Source organism: Mobula hypostoma, chromosome 8 (genome assembly GCF_963921235.1).
Source record: "Mobula hypostoma chromosome 8, sMobHyp1.1, whole genome shotgun sequence".
Lineage (NCBI taxonomy): Eukaryota > Metazoa > Chordata > Chondrichthyes > Myliobatiformes > Myliobatidae > Mobula > Mobula hypostoma.
In genome coordinates, this window is record NC_086104.1 from 125377817 (window position 1) to 125398391 (window position 20575).

General features: G+C 42.3%; 1 protein-coding gene across 1 annotated transcript in view; it reads left to right on the plus strand.

Annotated features, from left to right (window-relative positions):
• Window positions 1–19186, plus strand: part of LOC134351204 (zinc finger protein 850-like) — a 308750-nt gene extending 289564 nt beyond the window's left edge. Inside the window, exon 20 of the mRNA XM_063057314.1 lies at window positions 18263–19186. Within this exon, the coding sequence (XP_062913384.1) occupies window positions 18263–19186 (924 nt within the window). The remainder of the gene's footprint in view (window positions 1–18262) is intronic.
• Window positions 19187–20575: the final 1389 nt, after the last annotated feature.

Consider the following 20575-nt stretch of genomic DNA (forward strand, 5'->3'; position numbering starts at 1 on the left):
ACTTCTGCAAATACTATTTCCCCCATCTTATTTGCCAGAGTTGTTGTTAGCACAAATGGGTTAATTTTCTTCATATGTCCCTGAGCCTTCTCATTAAACCTCATTATGACAACACCTTCTCTCTGAACTTGTTCATCTTCCTCACTTTCAGAGCGTTCTCCACTGTCATTTCTTATTCTTTTATTTTCTTTGCCTCGGTTTTCATTCATCCACCCCTCACTATCTCCTCATCCCCTTTATTTCTCCCTTCACAATAATCCATCTCTCCCCAGCTGCCTATCTCTAATCCCAAATCCCTATCCCGCTCCTTCTCCACTCTCTTTCCCTCAACCCGCCCTCTCATCTTGTCCACTATTACCGGGCCCACACGACCCACTCCCAGCAATTCCCGTTCTTTCCCCACTCTCGTTCCCTCAACAAGTTCCAAACCACATTCACGCATCGAGGCCTATAGAGGAAAACACTCCAACCAGCCAGCTAGCCTATCCCGCTGCCCAACCTGGCCGAGCACTAACCAAAGACTTCTTCAGCTGCTGTATCTTGTTTTACGGCGGTTGGCATCCAGCTTAATGGTGCATTACCACCTCTTCACCTGCTCGAAGCGCGGCTGTTATTTCAAATCCCCGCCCAGGCTCCGTCACCTGTCGTCATCACGTAACCTACCCGGACAACGCGCATGCGCCGAAGACAATCCCACCCATCCCGTCGTTTTGGCGGGAAAGCGGAGATGATGTGAAGTTCCGGACGGTTTTGGCGCTTTTTACCACAGAGCTTCAGCGCCGCACGCGCAGCGCGGTATGCCGTCGTCCGATTGGCCCAGCCCGGCTCACGTGAGTAACCTCTAAATAGCAGCCTGCAGGCGAGCAGCGGGTTACGGCAGGAGGTGGTGGGAATGTGTGGTTGTGTGGAGTTGCTGAGAGTGAAATCGTGAAGGACCGAATTCTCTCAGGATACAAGGCACTAGACCCGTGATCGAGAGTATTAGTTAGGAGTCAGTGCACCCTCGTCAGAAAGAAACTTTTGTGGGAGAAACGATCTCCAGCGCAATACCGAGAAAACATCACTCTGGTCACAGGAGATCATTGAGCTGTCTGCCGTCTCGGCAGGGCGAGAAGTAACAGGATCAGGGAAAGAGGTTTGGGCAGCAGAGTTGCCCAGAAGGAAAAAGGGGCGAGAAGGATCAGGGGAATTGGGGTGTGTGAGTTCAGGAAAGTAGGCTGAGCTGTTGCTTTAGGAGATGAAGTCATGTCTGGGAGCTGAGAATCGGAGGTGAGTTCCCTGGGACCTTGGACACAGATGATGGATAGATGTACTCTTGATGGCCTTGAAAGGGAAAAGATGCTGTTGCTCCATCTCAAACCAGATTAGTTCCTGCTTGTGGAGAGACCCCAGCCACATTCATTCCTGTCAGTGGGGATTGATTCTCACCATTTTGGTTGAATGGCCATTTAGACTATTTCCCTCATGCTTGCAGTTCTGTGTCCCTGTGGTGTTTTGTATCTCCCCAGATGTGAGACAACATTCACTGAATTTCTGTTTCCACAGATCATGCCTGCCATTTAACTATCTTCATAATTTTGTTCTTTTTTTTATGTCTTTTATTTCAACTTATGTTTTCTCAAATGAGTTCTTGACTCTGAGACATGAATTGTGTGAAGTGAAAATTGGGCTTGTATTATTTCTCCTGTTTTATTGTTCAGGTGACAGCAGCATTATTTAAGTATTGAAGTATCTATGCCAACCATATTGTGTCTTTCCTACATATAGAACATAGAGTGGTACAGCACATTACAGGCCCTTCGGCAATGTTGGGCCAACCCTCAAACCCTGCCTCCCATATAACCCCCTCACCTTAAATTCCTCCATATACCTGTCTAATAGTCTCTTAATTTTCACTAGTGTATCTGCCTCCACCACTGACTCAGGCAGTGCATGGTAAAAAAAGCCTTTCTCTAATATCCCTCTTGAACTTCCCACCCCTTACCTTAAAGCCATGTCCTCTTGTATTCAGCAGTTGGTGCCCTGGGGAAGGGGTGCTGGCTATCCACTCTTACCTATTCCTCTTAATATCTTGTACACCTCTATCATGTCTCCTCTCATCCTACTTCTCTCAAGAGTAAAGCCCCAGCTCCCATAATCTCTGATCATAATGCATACTCTCTAAACCAGGCAGCACCCTGGTAAATCTCCTCTGTACCCTTTCCAGTGCTTCCACATCCTTCCTATAGTGAGGCGACCAAAACTGGACACAGTACTCCAAGTGTGGCCTAACCTGAGTTTTATAGAGCTGCATCATTACCCCGTGACTATCCCTTGACTTATGAAAGCTAACACCCCATAAGCTTTCTTAACTACCTTATCTACCTGTGAGGCAACTTTCAGTGATCTGTGGACATGTACTCCCAAATCCCTCTGCTCTTCCACACTACCAAGTATCCTGCCATTTACTTTGTACTCTGCCTTGGAGTTTGTCCTTCCAAAGTGTAGCACCTCACACTTCTCTGGGTTAAACTCCATCTGCCACTTCTCAGCCCACTTCTGCATCCTATCAATGTCTCTCTGCAATCTTTGACAATCCTCTACACTATCTACAACACCACCAACCTTTCTGTCGTCTGCAAACTTACCAACCCACCCTTCTACCCCCACATCCAGGTCGTTAATAAAAATCATGAAAAGTAGAGGTCCCAGAACAGATCCTTGTGGGACACCACTAGTCACAATCCTCCAATCTGAATGTATTCCCTCCACCACCACCCTCTGCCTTCTGCCGGCAAGCCAGTTCTGAATCCACCTGGCCAAACTTCCCTGGATACCATGCCTTCTGACTTTCTGAATAAGCCTACCATGTGGAACCTTGTCAAATGCCTTACCAAAATCCATATAGATCACATCCACTGCACTACCCTCATCTACATGCCTGGTCACCTCCTCAAAGAACTCTATCAGGCTTGTTAGACACGATCTGCCATTCACAAAGCCATGCTGACTGTCCCTGATCAGACCATGATTCTCTAAATGCCCAGAGATCCTATCTCTAAGAATCTTTTCCAACAACTTTCCCACCACAGACGTAAGGCTCACTGGTCTATAATTATCCAGACTATCCCTACTACTGTTTTTGAACAAGGGGACAACATTCGCCTCCCTCCAATCCTCTGGTACCATTCCCGTGGACAACGAGGATATAAAGATCCTAGCCAGAGGCTCAGCAATCTCTTCCCTCACCTCGTGGAGCACCCTGGGGAGTATTCTGTCAGGCCCCGGGGACTTATCCATCCTAATGTATTTTAGTAACTCCAACACCTCCTTTCCCTTAATATCAACATGCTCCAGAACATCAACCTCACTCATATTGTCCTCACCATCATCAAGTTCCCTCTCATTGGTGAATACCGAAGAGAAGTATTCATTGAGGACCTCGCTCACTTCCACAGCCTCGAGGCATATCTTCCCACCTTTATCTCTAATCGGTCCTACCTTCACTCCTGTCATCCTTTTGTTCTTCACATAATTGAAGAATGCCTTGGGGTTTTCATTTACCCTCCTTGCCAAGGCCTTCTCATGCCCCCTTCTTGCTCTTCTCAGCCCCTTCTTAAGCTTCTTTTTTGCTTCCCTATATTCCTCAATAAACCCTTCTGATCCTTGCTTCCTAAACCTCATGTATGTTGCTTTCTTCCACCTGACTAGATTTTCCACCTCACTTGTCACCCATTGTTCCCTTACCCTACCATTCTTTTACTTCCTCACTGGGACAAATTTATCCCTAGCATCCTGTAAGAGCTCTCTAAACATCGACCACATGTTCATAGTATAATTCCCTGCAAAAACATCATCTCAATTCTCACTCGCAAGTTCTAGCCTTATAGCCTCATAATTTGCCCTTCCCCAATTAAAAATGTTCCTGTGAAATAATGAAATAAGTGCAAACGATTTTCAATGCGTAGTCAATCAGCATCTCACGCACTCCCCATCATTCCACAATATCATAGCTGATTTATGTACTGAAGGGCATTATTTCACTCATTTTGTGATCTGTGGTAGTTTTCATTCCTCTGATATTCTGACATACTTTCATTTCATCTGGAATGTAATCAGTGGTTGATCTTACTCAACTCTTGGGTGTAAATTCCAAGTATTTACCAACCTCTAAATAAAATTTCTCCTTGCGTCCAGCCCAGTGGTGCTCCCCTTTAATTTGAGCTTGTGATCGCTTGATTTTGTTTCCTAAATTGCAGGGACTATCCTTGCACACAAAATAAATCTGTGGAATGTTGTCTCATCTGTTTTGCAACTGTGATAAAAGAAAATAGATATTCTACTGTGATAAATAATCTGGTATTTCAGGAAACATGTCTATCTTTCCAGGATGCAAGCAAGTTTAATGACATTGTCTGTTACTTTTCCGAAGAAGAGTGGGCAGAGCTGAGTGACTGGGAGAAACTCCGCTATAAGAATGTGAAGCAGAACTATGAAGCCATGCTCGCCATTGGTTTGTAGAAACCATTACTTTCCTTGATATTCTGTTTGGCATTTTCAGATGACACCTATTGGCATATGACTTTCCCACATGCCATCGCAGTGGATAAAGAGTTTGAAGGCTGTGTTCGTTTGAGCTTTCTATTTCCTCTGCTGATTCACTTTCAGAATGTGTATAAATACAATTAATAGCCCTGTTCTGTGATAATATTGATTCAAACACAAGAAAATCTGCAGATACTGGAAACCCAAGACAACACACGAAATGTTTGAGGATCACGGTAGGTCAGGCAGTATCTATGCAAAGAAACAAACAGTTGCCGTTTTGGGCTGAGGCCCTTTAAGAGAACTGATGAAGGGTCTCAGCCTAAAACATTGACTGTTTATTCCTCTCCACTAACTGGAATGCACAAGTCAAAAGAGATTGATTGTTTCAAAGTCTTAAGAACATAAGACATGGGAGCAGAATATGGCTATTTCACCCATCAAGTCTGCTCTGCCATTCCATCATGGCTGATTCGTCATCCCTCTCAATCCCATTCTTTTGACTTGTATCAGTAACCTGTGGCACCCTTAAGAGGCTATCAACCTACGCTTTATACGCAATGACATGTGCTTGTCATATTCAAATAATGAATGAAGCAAACACCCACCACAGTTAAAATCCCAGGATGAACTGGAATCATTATGCATTCTTGCCTAATGATCTTTCGTCTCTTCTGCCAAGCTGGCCCTAGTTGAAATCTTTGTTGTCTCCATGTTGGAAGCAATGTCACTGTAATCTCAGTCAAGAAACAAGAGTTTAAGCAATCCAATTAGCGCTTGCCTGTTAACACACTGAATACCTCAGCTTTGACCTATCCAACACAATGTGTGCAAAAGAATTGGCTAACACTAAAAAAAATCTAAATGAAGGTTGTCTGCTAATTTGCCTTTCTGCTGACCAACACTCCAGCAATAAATGCCTGCTCAAGTTCAAAGTATTTATATGTCATCATACACTACCTAGAGGTTCATTTTCTTGCAGGCATTCACAGTAGAGCAATGAATTACAATTACAATCAGTGAAAAACTACACAGACTGACAAACAACCAATATAAAAATAATGCGTAACTGCAAATACAATAATAATAATCGTGGTCAGAAATATGTAACAAATAATATTCTGAACGTGAGTCATTAAGCCCTTAAAAGTGAGTCCGTAGAGTTATCAGTGCAGTGATGAGGTGAGTGAAGTTATCTATACTGGTTCAGGAGCCTGATGGTTGAAGGGTAAGACCTCTTCCTGAACTAGGTGCTGTTGGACCTAACGGCTCCTTCACCTTCTCCCAATGGCAGCAGAGGTGGATGGTGGATATTCTTGATGCTAAATGCTTTCTTGTGGCATCACTCAATTGCTGGGAGGACTTTTCCTTTGATGGACTGTGGTGAATTCACCACTGTTTCTTGGCTTACCAGTTCTTGGGCATTGGTATTTCCATACCAGGCCATGATGCACCAGTCAGGATACTCTCCACTGTGCATCAGGTTTTCTGAAACGGGTAGATGAATAATTAAAACTTTTCTGCAGAATAGTGCAAATTTATTCACAACATCAAGCAAACCATTGTCAGTGTTTTCTCCCAAATTAACAACATGGCATTAAGGTTTGGCATTGTGTGAGGAACAGACGATACTTTAAAGTTATCCTGTCAAATTCTAACAGCAGTGCTGATGTGGCTGTCTGTGATCTGTGACTGTTCAAGACATTGGAAGACCATGTGGGAAGTCTATTCAGCAAATTAAATGAAATACTGGATTTACAAAGAACCTCGTAAAAATAGTAAGTGCTCTAAATCTGAAGAGCATTCCCAAAACACACAGAACCAGAATATGGGAAGATGATATTCCCTACTCGACAGATCACTCAGAAACAACAAATATGAAAGTGAGCAGTGGAGCACTGTGAAAGTACCTTGGATGAGGGCGTGTTCTCCATGGTGCTTGATAGGTACTGCTTTCACCAAACTAAACATGCACTGTCTCTACAAGCTATACGACATTCAAAATGCACTGGGATGTTTATGGCAAGATTTTCCAGTAACATATTCCAAACCTGTGACTACTGCATTAAAAATGACAAGGGTGTCGTGTGCATTGGAGCTCTACTGTCTCCAAGTTTGGCTGCTATGTCACACAAAAGGCAATTCAAAAGCACATTAAATGCCTACTCTGCTGGTGATGGTCTCATTTTTTCATACTAAATAAATGTCTGTTAAAGCACAAGATAAGTTTAAAATTAAACAGTGACACAAACATACAAACACACATGAATTCGGAAATGAATGTGACCAAGAATCAAATTCCTGCCCAATAACTTGCTCCAAAGTAATGTGTGATCACTCTAAGATTTCTTTGTCACTAGAGGAAATGAGCACACCAAACTGCCTTGAGATTACTCCAAGGTTCCTTGTGCAGTTTTTCTTGTTTTCGTTTCCTTGTGAGAGTTTCCTAACCAATAGCACAACAATATTCCCATTAAGCCCTGGCCATACACTCCTTTCTGGATAATAAAGAAACCTCTGACGTTTCTTTTCAAGTCTTAAAATGAACCCTTTATTGTATTTGATTGTGACTTTTTGAATTAAACAGGACCTCTCTTAATCCTCCTAGCTATCTTGTGCTTGTAAATTTAGTGAAAGGAAATACTGGCATTATCAGCAATAGATGATCGACACATTTTACTTTTCACAGGACTGAATGTACCAAAGCCTGAATTCATGGGACAACAAAGCAGAGGGTGTCAGCCCCATTTATATGAATCAAGTGACTCAGATGAGGAGTGGACACCCAATCTTCTTTCCAAAAAGTCACAAAGTAATTTGAATTTATTATTTGTTGAAATATTTGATGCAGTTGTTAACACAAATTCTACTGCAAAGTTTGGTCTTGAGCCGGTTGAATATATTATTAAAGAGAGTTAATACTAAAGTTTAGAGAGAAGGTAAAGTGTTGCAGTTTCCTATTGCTTTGCTGATACGGTGTAAGTTTACTTTTATGATACAGTATGTTGCTTTTAATTTAAGCTCTAAATAAATATCAAAGTTCAGTTTATTTTCATATGAACAAGTACATGCCTGAACACACAAAGTAAAATGTACCTGCAAAAGTATTGCAGGCACATAGTATCATATCAGCAGTATTTACAGGAAAAACATAAAATAAACAGAGAATAATAAAAACTTTTACAGTACAGAACAGAATCAGAACAAAAAACAAGGTCAATTTTAGTTCAAAGTGATTTAGAAGTTTCTAAACCATAGTGATTGGTGTATATACTGGATTTTCCAGAAATGCCAGGCAGTTGGGATAAAATTTACTTTTCTTAACCTGAACTGATGATTCACTTTTTATTTCCAAGGGATGAGAACCTTTATACCTCCTTTTAAACATCAATATAGCCAGGGAGCTAAGAGGACTGCTGTCAAGGTAGGAAAAGGGAATAATCACAGAATAAATTAATATCTTTATATTCACCATTAATAGCATGGTGACCTACATCAGCATTTCTATTTCTAAAGAAGAAAATGATTGAATTGTTTGGATTTTCATGATCACTGCTGTTGGATTGATGTGCTAAAGTTAGCAACAATATTTGGTGTTCAGGACAGGACAATTGTTACACAAAATTTGTTAGGTACACCAGCTGCCATTTTAAATTACTGTTGATGTCACTGTGAAATGTTAATTTGCACCTTCTCTGAGGATTGAGTGTAATATGAAAGACGATCGGAGACAAGTAAAAAGAAGGTATGTCAAATCTCCTCTCATTCCCCTGATTCAAATCAGATGGGTTTCCTTCATTTGTTCTGGTTTTGTGGGCAGGACTGTTGTTAATTTCCAAACAACTTATTTAATTATTGTATTCAAATATTATCATCTGCCAATGTCATCAAATATTATTTCATAGAATGGTATGAAAGATGTGGCCTTTACAGAAATTAACAACATGGGCTTGTCACTGCTTTTATTTGTTGATTGGTTTGGGAATTCAACTGAAAAACAAAGTAAGAACTAGTAGGAATAAAAAACAAAACTTTGCTACGTTATTCTGAAGAATTGTTTGAGCATCACACTTTGCCCTAAATTGTCACATCACAGGTCACACACTGTTCAGACAATGACAAATGTGAAGATTTGAATGAAGTCACTGAGGAACATGGCTCAATGAAGGAAGATCCAGTTTTCGTTAAACGAATCAAAAGAGCAGCAGGTAATTTTGGTTTCTAAAGGTGAAACTCTAAGTAGCGTCCAAAAATTGACTTTCATTTATTAAGATAAATAATGGAGGAATATGATCTAACTTCCATGATAGCTATTTTTAGATGGATTTATGAATATATTGCATTATATACATCTGTACTTACTGTTCAAACTGACTTGAAATAATGATGGGACATAACATAGGGTTCATCCACTGTGTACATATGGGTAGAAATTAAAGATAAAAATGGAATCACTGGGATTACACTGCAGATTCCCCAGTAGCCTCAGGGTCATTGAGGAATGGATATTTGATTAGATTAGATTCAACTTTATTGTCATTGTGCCGAGTACAGATACAAAGCCAATGAAATGTAGTTAGCATCTAACCAGAAATGCAAAGAATTGTGTTATTTACAAAATAACTGTGAATAAAAGTAAGTGCTATAGCACACAAATATAAATGTACTGAGACAGTAGAAAGTCCATGGTTAGGGTGAGATGCATCCTTGATAATGCTTTTCGCCCTGCCCAGGCAGCGTTTATGGTAGATGTTCTCAATGGTGGGTAATTAGGGAGATTATGCAGGGAGATTAGGGAAAACTGTAAAACCAACAGGGTATCAACCACAGCTATATTCCCATTCCTCAATATAGACTAAGCTCCTTCGCACAGGAGGTTTTGATGGGACAGAATTTGTTCTGTGCATCCCGGTGGGTTTCATACATCAGTGTGTAAATAGTCCAATATGAGGAGGGGCCAGACTGGACTTGGTGCTGGGAAATGAGTCTGTCCAGGCGAAACGCATTATAATGGTGGGCATGCACTTAAAGTGTGAGGTGGTAAGTTCAAAGCAGATGTGCAGGGCAGGCTGTTGCACAGGAAGCGCTTGGTGCTTGGAATGTATTGCCATGGGTGGCAGTAGAGGCAAATATGATTCAGGCTTTGAAGAGTTTTCCTAGAAAGACATATCATTGTGCAGTGAATGGAAGGATGTGGATATTGTGTAGGCAGATGGGATTTGTTTATATCAGTACTAAACTACTAGTGTAATTAGTTTGGCACAACATTACAGGCTGGCCTGTTCCCATGTTGTACTGTTCTATGTTGTATTAATTTAATTTGTTTAATCTTTGCTGATTTTGTGTTATTCCAGCTCTCTCCACCAAAAATATGTTTGGATCAACAAATGACAAATCAACCAACGTATCTGCGAGAAGATGGTATGGTTTACGAAATAAAGAGAAGAAAAGTTACATTGAGGAACAAGAGCTTCGTGATGACGACTACCTTTGTAGGTCCAAATTACTAGGTATCGGTCCATTTCTTTAAAGCATGCATAATATATTGGGAGAATTGTGGTGTGATACAATGGAATGGGAGGCTATAGCAATGACGGAACAATGAGACGTGTAAAATGTTTGGGAAAAGAGTGCTGACATGTTGGATCAGAGTCTATGGTTTCTTTTTAACTCTAATGGCCAGTGTTAAATTTACTTCTGCACCTTGCAGTATGGTCAGCATCTTGGTCTAGTTTATATTAATTTGCTGATTTTTTTTCATGGGTTATTTTGCCACCTACAGTTGAATCCAGGACAAGCTGGGAAATATTACAGTCTGCCTTCTACGAAACCAATAACTTCAACTGATCCTTATGATAACCTACAATGAAGAAACAAAATATGGCTTGAAATAGTTAGCATTCTTAACCTACTGTTGTCAATGGTGATCAACCCGATGTAATGAAGCAAGTACCACAGTTGATTCTCTTCCACCTTTATTAGTAGCAAGGCACAAGAGAGAACCTTCCATCTGCACTCACAGAGAGTCAGCCACTCGAAGTCTCTCTGTCTTAGCACAGAGTTTTTTATACTATCTTTGTCACAAAAGCCTAGCAACAGTGATAGTCTGCGACAAAGGCCACTTAATCACCTAAAACAGAGGTAAACATACTTGACAAAGGATACTTAATCACATCAACACTCACAACATGCTGGAGGAACTCAGCAGGTCGGGCAGCATCCGTGGAAACGATCAGTCAATGTTTCGGGCTGGAACCCTTCATCAGGACTGAAGAGGGAAGGGGCAGAGGCCCTATAAAGAAAGTGGGGGGAAGGTGGGAAGGAGAAGGCTGGTAGGTTCCAGGTGAAAAACCATTAAGGGGAAAGATAAAGGGGTGGGGGAGGGGAGGCAGGGAGGTGATAGGCAGGAAAGGTGAAGAAGGAATAGGAGAAAACACAATGGGTAGTAGGAGGAGGCGGAACCATGAGGGAGGTGATAGGCAGCTGGGGGAGGGGGCAGAGTGAAATAGAGATAGGGGAAGGGAGGGGGGAGGGAATTACCGGAAGTTGGAGAATTCTATGTTCATACCAAGGGGCTGGAGACTACCTAGATGGTATATGAGGTGTTGCTCCTCCAACCTGACCACCTCCTTCCTTGCAGCGTAAGTGCTACACCTGTCCCTACACCACCTCTCTTGCCACCATTTAGGGCCCCAAACAGTCCTTCCAGATGAGGCAACACTTCACTTGTGAGTCTGTTGGGGTCGTCTATTGCATCCGGTGCTCACGGTGCGGCCTCTACATCGCTGAAACCCGACGCAGTTTGGGGAACCGCTTCGTCAAGCACCTCCGCTCTGTCCTCCTCAACAAACAGGATCTCCCAGTAGCCACCCACTTCAACTCTGCTTCCCATTCCCATTCGGATATGTCCATACATGGCCTCCCCTACTGCCATGATGAGGCTAAACTCAGGTTGGAGGAGCAACACCTCATATACCATCTAGGTAGCCTCCAGCCCCTTGGTATGAACATAGAGTTCTCCAACTAACGGTAATTCCCTTCCCCTATCTCTATTTCACTCTGCTCCCTCCCCCAGCTGCCTATCACCTCATGGTTCTGCCTCCTTCTACTACCCATTGTGTTTTCCCCTATTCCTTCTTCACCTTTCCTGCCTATCACCTCCTTGCTTCCCCTCCCCCATCCCTTTATCTTTCCCCTTACTGGTTTTTCACCTAGAACCTACCAGCCTTCTCCTTCCCACCCTCCCCCCACCTTCTTTATAGGGCCTCTGCCCCTTCCCTCTTCAGTCCTGACGAAGGGTTCCGGCCCGAAACGTTGACTGATCGTTTCCACGGATGCTACCCGACCTGCTGGGTTCCTCCAGCGTGTTGTGAGTGTTGCTTTGACCCCAGCATCTGCAGATTATTTTGTCTTAATTTAATCACATCAGGCAGATGTAAACAGAGAACAGAGTATAATTGTCACATCCTACGTATGAGACTCAGCATTTACATGTCAGCTGGACAAATTGATCTTTTAACATCTCAATACAAAAGAACAGTCAGATCAATGGATATTCCAGCTACTCAAATAAAGCAGAATTTAATAATTTAGATAAAAGACTATACCAAAATTAAGAAAGGAATGTCCTGCCTTAACTTCATCAGCAAGCACCTTTTGTCGAAACCAAAATGTGTGAAAACTAGGAGATGTCTTTTGTGGGTCTGTGTGAGTTTGTACCTTATCTTGCTCCAGTGAAGCAGCTGTGAGACATTATTCAAACATACTGCAGTTACAGACATAGTCGGTACTTAAACCAAAGTTGAAATTTAAACATGAAACCAAAAGGTGAAAAGTCAGGAGAGAATAGCTGCTCAAACTGCAGCGATTCTCAAACCAGAATACACAGGCTCAACCTTAACCATCATTTACAGGAATCTGAGAATCCCCCCAGTTCCCTTAAAACTTTATCACTGTCATAACTTTTCATCTTATTTTCAAATCTTAGCAATCTGATCTTAATATGAAAATAAATGATTTGACTTAAATGTCATAATTTCTGATGTATTTTTGTCACTAATTATCTCAATGCAGATTCCTATCAACTCACTATATTTTCCCAGGGGCTTTCTTACTGTTCAGTTACGAATGAATTCTGTCATATTACACAAGTGTCTGAGGTAACCTGCAGATCATGAAAAACAAGTACAGTAATATTTCAGTATTAATTCCCATGATCTGAACTTCAGAATGAAATGTTTTGCTGCTTTACATTTCACAGGTGTTGACTTATTTGCTGACTATTTCCAGAATTTTCTGCTTTCATTTCAGATTTCCAGACCATGTGGTTATAGATTTTTATCTTTTTGTGACTGGTTGCTGTCGCAGTCTTGATTCTACAACTAATTGTCCATTTTCCCCTCTTCATAAGAAGATTGCAGTTGCCAACAATTTCATTTACCATTTTTAAAGTGAATATTTCATTTTGTTTCCATCACTCTTATGCTACTTCATACTTTCCTGAGCCTATTTTACCCAAAAATAAATGTAAACACTAATTCATCATGTTTTTGTTTGTGGATGTACCTCTCTGTTAGAAAGTATGCAACCACTTTACTCCATTGGATACTTGATCAAATTTCATAACTTTTCTTTAACCTTTTTAAAGCAGTTTTATTAGAGTTGATCCTATTTGCCATGACATTGTTACCTTTAAACATTTTCTTTGCACTTCACTTGGCTTATTATTACAGTATTATGTTTGATCATCATGAGTTTTCTCCAAGTTTATAATGCATTTCATTGGCTTTGTATCTGTACTCGGCATAATGACAATAAAGTTGAATCTAATCTAATGTAATCCAAATGAACACTTAGTTGTAACTGATTGGTCTTTTGAATGAACCAGTCCAATCTTAACCCAAGATATTCATGTTAACCTACAGCTGACCGAATGAAGTGACTTCGACACAGAAAAAATGCTGGTAAACACAGCAGGCCAGGCAGCATCTGTAGGAAGATAGGTTCCTGACGAAGGTTCTTGGCCTGAAACGTCAACTGTACCTCTTCCTGTAGATGCTGCCTGGCCTGCTGTGTTCACCACCATTTTTTGTGTGTTTGGCTTGAATTTCTAGCATCTGCAGGTTTCCTCGTGTCTGCATAATGAAGTGACTTTTCACATATCTCCATTGTTAATCTGACTTACTGGGAATGTCTCCACATATAGGTCATAGCAATGGAAAATAGTATTTTTTTCTCAGCAATGCACACACAAAATGCTGGAATAATTCAGCAGGGCAGGCACCATCCATGGAAAAGAGATGATCAAGTCTGATGAAGTGTCGGCCCAAAATGTCATCTGTTTACTCTTTTTAATAGAAGCTGCCTAGCCTGCTTAGTTCCTCCAGCATGTTGAGTGTGTTGCTTGAATTCCAGCATCTGTAGATTTTCTCATGTTTGGAGTAATTATTTTTCAAGGTGCTTTGCACAGCAGCCAGTTCATGATGGTATTATATTCAAAGACATGCAGTAAAATTATATCCATCATGGATCATCTAGCCTTTCTCAGCACCAGCTCCCACCAGCTATAGGAACAGCAACATCCTGATGAGTTCTTAACTTTGTATTTTAGTTTGTGAAGCCTGCGAGACATTTTTTATTGAAGAATGCCCTGTGCATGGTCCACCCATCTTTATGAAGGACACTGTTGTGGATTTCAATCAACCAGACAGAGCACGTTTAACTCTTCCTGAGGGTCTCTACGTAACCTCATCAAAAATTCAGAAAGCTGGTCTTGGTGTCTGGAATGAAGGGAAGGTTATTCCCAAGGGTGTTCATTTTGGACCATATGAAGGGGAGGTTTCTAGTGAAGAAGCAGCTGCTGTCGGTGGATATTCATGGATGGTAAGTAGCTCTTGCAGTTAAGAAAAGCCATACTCCATGTATTAGGTTGCACCTGTTGAAGAGAATTGTGGGAGCAAATATGTTCCTACTAGCTTGAGACCAGCTAAACACCACCACAGGGAAAACAGTGAAAGGACAGTATGTTCACAAAATGTTCCCCATAGCTGATAATCCTGTCTTCCATTACTACCACCATCATTATTTGTACACTGCTAAACTTTGTCATTAAATTATATTTCACTGGAATTACGGAACCAGCTACAGACAAGTATTCTCAGCTAAGAAAAATACAGAACTTCTGACCCTTAATTTCTCTCTTCTCACCATGTTCCAGTGATTCTCAACACCATTCTCACACTAGCAAGCTTTGTTCTTTCCCACTGTTACTAAACTGATACTCTGTCACGTTCCTGCTCTGTTCCCCTTCCTTTTATTCTGATTTCTGCTGGATTGAGAGTACACTGAATGTTTGTGGCCAACAGGAAATGATCAGAACTTTGTAGTAGCTAAAGAACCTTTAACTACCATGCAAAACTTTTTAAAGTTGTACTGAATTCCGAATATATGTTCTAGTAGCTCATTTGCCACATGATTTGAGTCCCAGGAATATTGTTGGAGTGCTGTGGTTTTAAAGCATAAGCTCATTAAACAGATTAAAGGATAATTAATTGAATCAATAGTATGGAAAATTATGCAAACTTCATGCTTATCTTCTTCATTAATCAAGGAGTTGTACCAAAATATTTTTCCATAGATCAGCAAGGCAAACAACAACCTTGAGTACATAGATGCCCAGGATGAAGCTAAATCAAACTGGATGAGGTAAGGAGATTTATACAATTACAAGACAATGATGGATAACTGATTTTGAATGTTCCAGAAGAATCGACACTTTCTCTGATAATTGTGTTCTCTAGCTAAACGAACATTTCTCCTCAGACTAGGCCAAGACTGACAAATTCTTTCTCAAAGCTCGTGATCCTGTGCCTCCAACTGATGCTGCAGTAACATCAACTGCATTGGTGCTGATTCAACGCACCCAGGCTGAGCTTGTCAATCTCATCAAGTTTTCCTCTAACTTTCCCGCCCTTACATCCACTTGGTCCATTTCTGACAGCTCCATCCTATTTCTTGATCTTTCTGCCTCCATCTGTGGAGCCAAACTGTCGACTGCTATTTTTATCAACCTACCGATTCCAATGGTTTTCTTGACTATACCTCCTCCCACCCAATCTCTTGTTTAAAAAAAAATTCCGCTTTCTCAGTTCTTTCATCTCTGCCACATCTGTACCCAGGATGAGGCTTTCCTTTCCAGGATATCAGAGATATACTCTTTCTTCAAAAACTGGGTTTTCTCTTCCTCCACTGTTGATGCTATCACCCGCATCTTCTCCATTTCCTGAACACTTGCACTCATCCTATCTTCCCTCCGCTTTAGCAGTGACATAGTTCCTCTTCTCCTTACCTACCACCCCATGAGCCGATGCATCTAACACATCGTTCTTTGCAACTTCTGCCATCTCCAAAGGGATTCTATCAGCAAATGTATCTTTCCTTACTCCGTCTCTCTGCTTTCCACAACCATTTGTCCCTCCCCACTAAACTCTCTCCTAGCACTTACCCCTGCAAGCTGGCCAAATTACTACACCTGCCCATTTACCTCCTTCCTCGCCTACATTCAGGGCCCCAAATAGTCCTTCTGGGTGAGGCAACACGTCACCCGTGAATCTACTGGAGTCGTCTCTTGTGTCCTATCCTCCCAAGGTGACTTCCTCTATGTTTGGAAGACCCTTCGTAAATTGTGGGACCACCTTGTCAAGTACCAACACTTGATCCATCAACACTTTAATTCTGATTCCAATATGCATTCCTGTTCTGAAATGTCGGTCCATGGTTTCCTCTTGTTCCACTGGGTAGTCTCTAACGTGATGGTATCAATATTTATTTCTTCATGTGGTTAAAAAAATCCTCTCCCTCCCCTCTTCTTCTATTTCCTACTCTGGCCTCTAACCTTTTCTCTCTATCACCTCTCCCATCAGGTTCCTTCCTTTCCAGCCCTTTATCTTTCATACCCACCGAATGTCACCTATCACTTTCTATCTATCCTCCTTTAAATTCCCCACCTTTTTAATTCTGTTGCTTTTCCCTTTCCTATCCTGTCTGTAAGAAGGGTGTTGGTCTAAAATGGTGACTATTTATTCATTTCCATTGATGTTGCCTGGCCTGCTGATTCGCCAACATTTTGTTCATGTTTCTCTGGAATCCTCGCGTCTGCAGAGTTTCTTGTGTTGAAAATAATCAGCCTGCCATGTTTCGATCTGACTGGGATACTGAAACCACAGTTTAAACTCAGGCATAGATTCTGAGATCTGTTGGAGTCACAGCAAGTCTCAGGAAAGTATTAACCCACTTCACTTCACGCTTCCTCACTCCTGTTGGTTTTTACCCTCCTGTTAATATCACTGTCAGAATATTCTGCATCTAAGTTGTGTGAGATTGCTTTATCTAGACATCAGATTTGAAGTTGAATCATAAAGATGTGTGCTATTTGAAGTCTGCTGTTGGGAAAATGTTTTGTACCTTGTTGCCAGAGGAACATTGTTTTGTTTTGGCTTCTCTGATTCATTAGACTTTGCCAATAGACCTCACTTTCTGTGTTCACTCCACAATTTTAGGTTGTTCGCTTCGTATTTCCCTCTTGTGTTCCAGGTTTGTGAACTGTGCCAGAAAGGAGGAGGAACAGAACCTGGTTGCCTTCCAGCACTGTGGAAACATTTATTACAGGACATGTAAGCCAGTTCCTGCTCACTGTGAGTTACTTGTCTGGTACGGTGATGATTATGCCAAGGAGCTGGGAATCACTTGGACCTCCATGTGGATGTCAAATCAGGAAGCAAAATGTGAGCATTCTGATCAATTTAACAAACTCCAGGAAAACAATATGTTTACTGTAAATAGATTATGGGTGTTTCAAGTGGATCGTATAATACTATCAAAAACAACGTAGCAATAGTCATGCAGATGAGATACTTGACGAAAGTTAAAGCACACAGAATTGCACTGAACAATATCATGGGTGTCAACAGCATGTATATTTTGTGGATACATTGATTTATTTAAAAAAACACAGTTGGACCAACATCAGTCTTGTACCTGTGAGCATATTGACAGATGTGGTCAATTCCCTTGCCCTACTGTGGACTTCAGCGATTCCCAGCTTGTGATTTTATCTGACATGTACATTTTGCTTCTCTGTTACCCATTTTAACGGACGGACTATCACAGAGGCTAGAGGAATTCTTAAAGATTAATACATGGAGGAGATCAGAGGTAGAATCCATCATCCTTGATTATTTATGGAAATCCTGCAGAGTTTCACAAATTTGTCCCCTCCACCCCGCCCCCCGCCCCCCACAATCTTAGAATTAATGTCTCAGGGCATCTCAGTAATGATGAAGCAATTACAGATCTCACGTTCAAATTGATTCTTGTATATTTTGCTGAAAGTGATATTTTCTGGTTTTTTTTCCCTCCAGTATCACATCAAGTGACCCAGAGTGACTGTTATCCTTGCCCTCAGTGCAACATTGCATTTACCACAACAGATGTCCTTAAACGGCATTTGAGACGTCACGCTGCAGCGTCCAGACCAACATCAACTGGAGAACCATCGTCCTCCAATGTAAACCAAGATGGTCAGAGTCCAGTGTCCAAAAGTAGGCAGGATCCATTCACACTATCCGATAGAAAGAGGGCATTTGCCAAGTCAAATTACCCTCAAGCTAGCAAAAAGGAGAGAGAGCATGAATGTTTGGACTGTGGGAAGAGTTTCACACAGGTAGGGAGCCTCCATCAGCACCAGCGGACCCACACCGGAGAGAGGCCGTATAAATGTTCCGAATGTGGGAAGAGTTTCACACGGGCAGGAAACCTCCACCGACACCAGCGGACCCACACTGGAGAGAGGCCGTATAAATGTTCCGAATGTGGGAAGTGTTTCACACGGGCAGGGAGCCTCCACCGACACCAGCGGACCCACACCGGAGAGAGGCCGTATAAATGTTCCGAATGTGGGAAGAGTTTCACACGGGCAGGAAACCTCCACCGACACCAGCGGACCCACACTGGAGAGAGGCCGTATAAATGTTCCGAATGTGGGAAGTGTTTCACACAGGCAGGAAACCTCCATCAACACCAGCGGACCCACACCGGAGAGAGGCCGTATAAATGTTCCGAATGTGCGAAGTGTTTCACACGGGCAGGGCACCTCCACCTACACCAGCGGACCCACACCGGAGAGAGGCCGTATAAATGTTCCGAATGTGGGAAGGGTTTCACACAGGCAGGGCACCTCCACCTACACCAGCGGACCCACACCGGAGAGAGGCCGTATAAATGTTCCGAATGTGGGAAGAGTTTCACATGGGCAGGAAGCCTCCACCGACACCAGCGGACCCACACCGGAGAGAGGCCGTATAAATGTTCCGAATGTGGGAAGAGTTTCACATGGGCAGGAAGCCTCCACCGACACCAGCGGACCCACACCGGAGAGAGGCCATATAAATGTTCCGAATGTGGGAAGAGTTTCACGGAGTCAGGCCACCTCCATCAACACCAGCGGACCCACACCGGAGAGAGGCTGTATAAATGTTCCGAATGTGGGAAGAGTTTTGCTTATCTTCACCAGCAGAAATCTCACACTTGTGTTGAAACTTTTCACGTGTGTGGGAATGTCTGCATGGATCCATCAGCTTACACAAAGGGTTGTATTGAACAATAACGAACACAACGGTTATCAAGTCGGTATTTATTAACGTTCAATGAAACTTTCTAAATGACGTTGAATGGTTTTTTAAATTTCAAATTGTATTTTTTACTTTACGTCCCGTGTTTTACTCTTTTTGATGATATATTTATGTGAAGTTTTGCTATACAGGGACGGGCCCCGTCGTTTCCCATAACCTGCGTGAATTGGAATTTGAGGGACGATATCACTGTTGCATGTTCCACCCTCTCTGTCATGGCAACATCTGCCGATCTTCCGACTCTTTTTATTATGTTTAACAGATGTTTCAGTGATGAAACAAGTTTAATTCGTATCGTTCTGCATTGTACGTAATTAAAATATTGCCGAGTAAAGTTATTGACCTGCACCCCACGTTGTGCGGGTAAGATCTGTTAATGATAATAAACTAATTGTTCTCTGAATAAACGTGACCGAATTGTTGTTTTAGAGGTGGTTGCGTAAAATCCTGAGTCCATTGCGCACCGTATTGCCGGTTGTTCAAGGGAAGTGTAAATCTGCTCAGCATGCTCCCGGCGTTGGTCACCGGGTAATCCCCTCCTACCTTTGCACCAAACCTTTGCAGCTCACTGCACTTCATCCCTGCTAGTTGCAGTCTAACTGCGCATTTGTCGTCTAGCATTCACAGTCTTTGTTTTGCCGAAAATCTAACGACTATCCTGACTACTACCACAGACTGCGACCGGCTACCACCGAGATCTGTGTCCGGATCGCTTGATACATAGTCTTTGCTCATCCGGCGTGCGCAAAGTTCCACAAAGTGGGCGACTGGAATCTGGTAGGTACGAGAGTCGAATCAGGAATTTCGGACGATTCAAGGCGAGAAACGAAATGCTGTGTTTGGTAAACATACATAATAAATGTGAGATGAGTATAAAGTTGAAGTTGTAATGTGCACTGTCTGGAGACTCCCCGCCTCACTGCGGGCAGCACGAATTAGATGGAAACAACAGGAATTCTGCAGATGCTGGAAATTCAAGCAACACACATCAAAGTTGCTGGTGAACGCAGCAGGCCAGGCAGCATTTCTAGGAAGAGGTACAGTCGACGTTTCAGACCGAGACCCTTGTCAGGACTAACTGAAGGAAGAGTGAGTAAGGGATTTGAAAGTTGGAGGGGGAGGGGGAGATCCAAAATGATAGGAGAAGACAGGAGGGGGAGGGATAGAGCCAAGAGCTGGACAGGTGATTGGTAAAAGGAGATACGAGAGGATCATGGGACAGGAGGTCCCAAACAGTCCTTCCAGGTGAGGCAACACTTCACCTGTGAGTCGACTGGGGTGATATACTGCGTCCGGTGCTCCCGATGTGGCCTTTTATATATTGGCGAGACCCGACGCAGACTGGGAGACCGCTTTGCTGAACA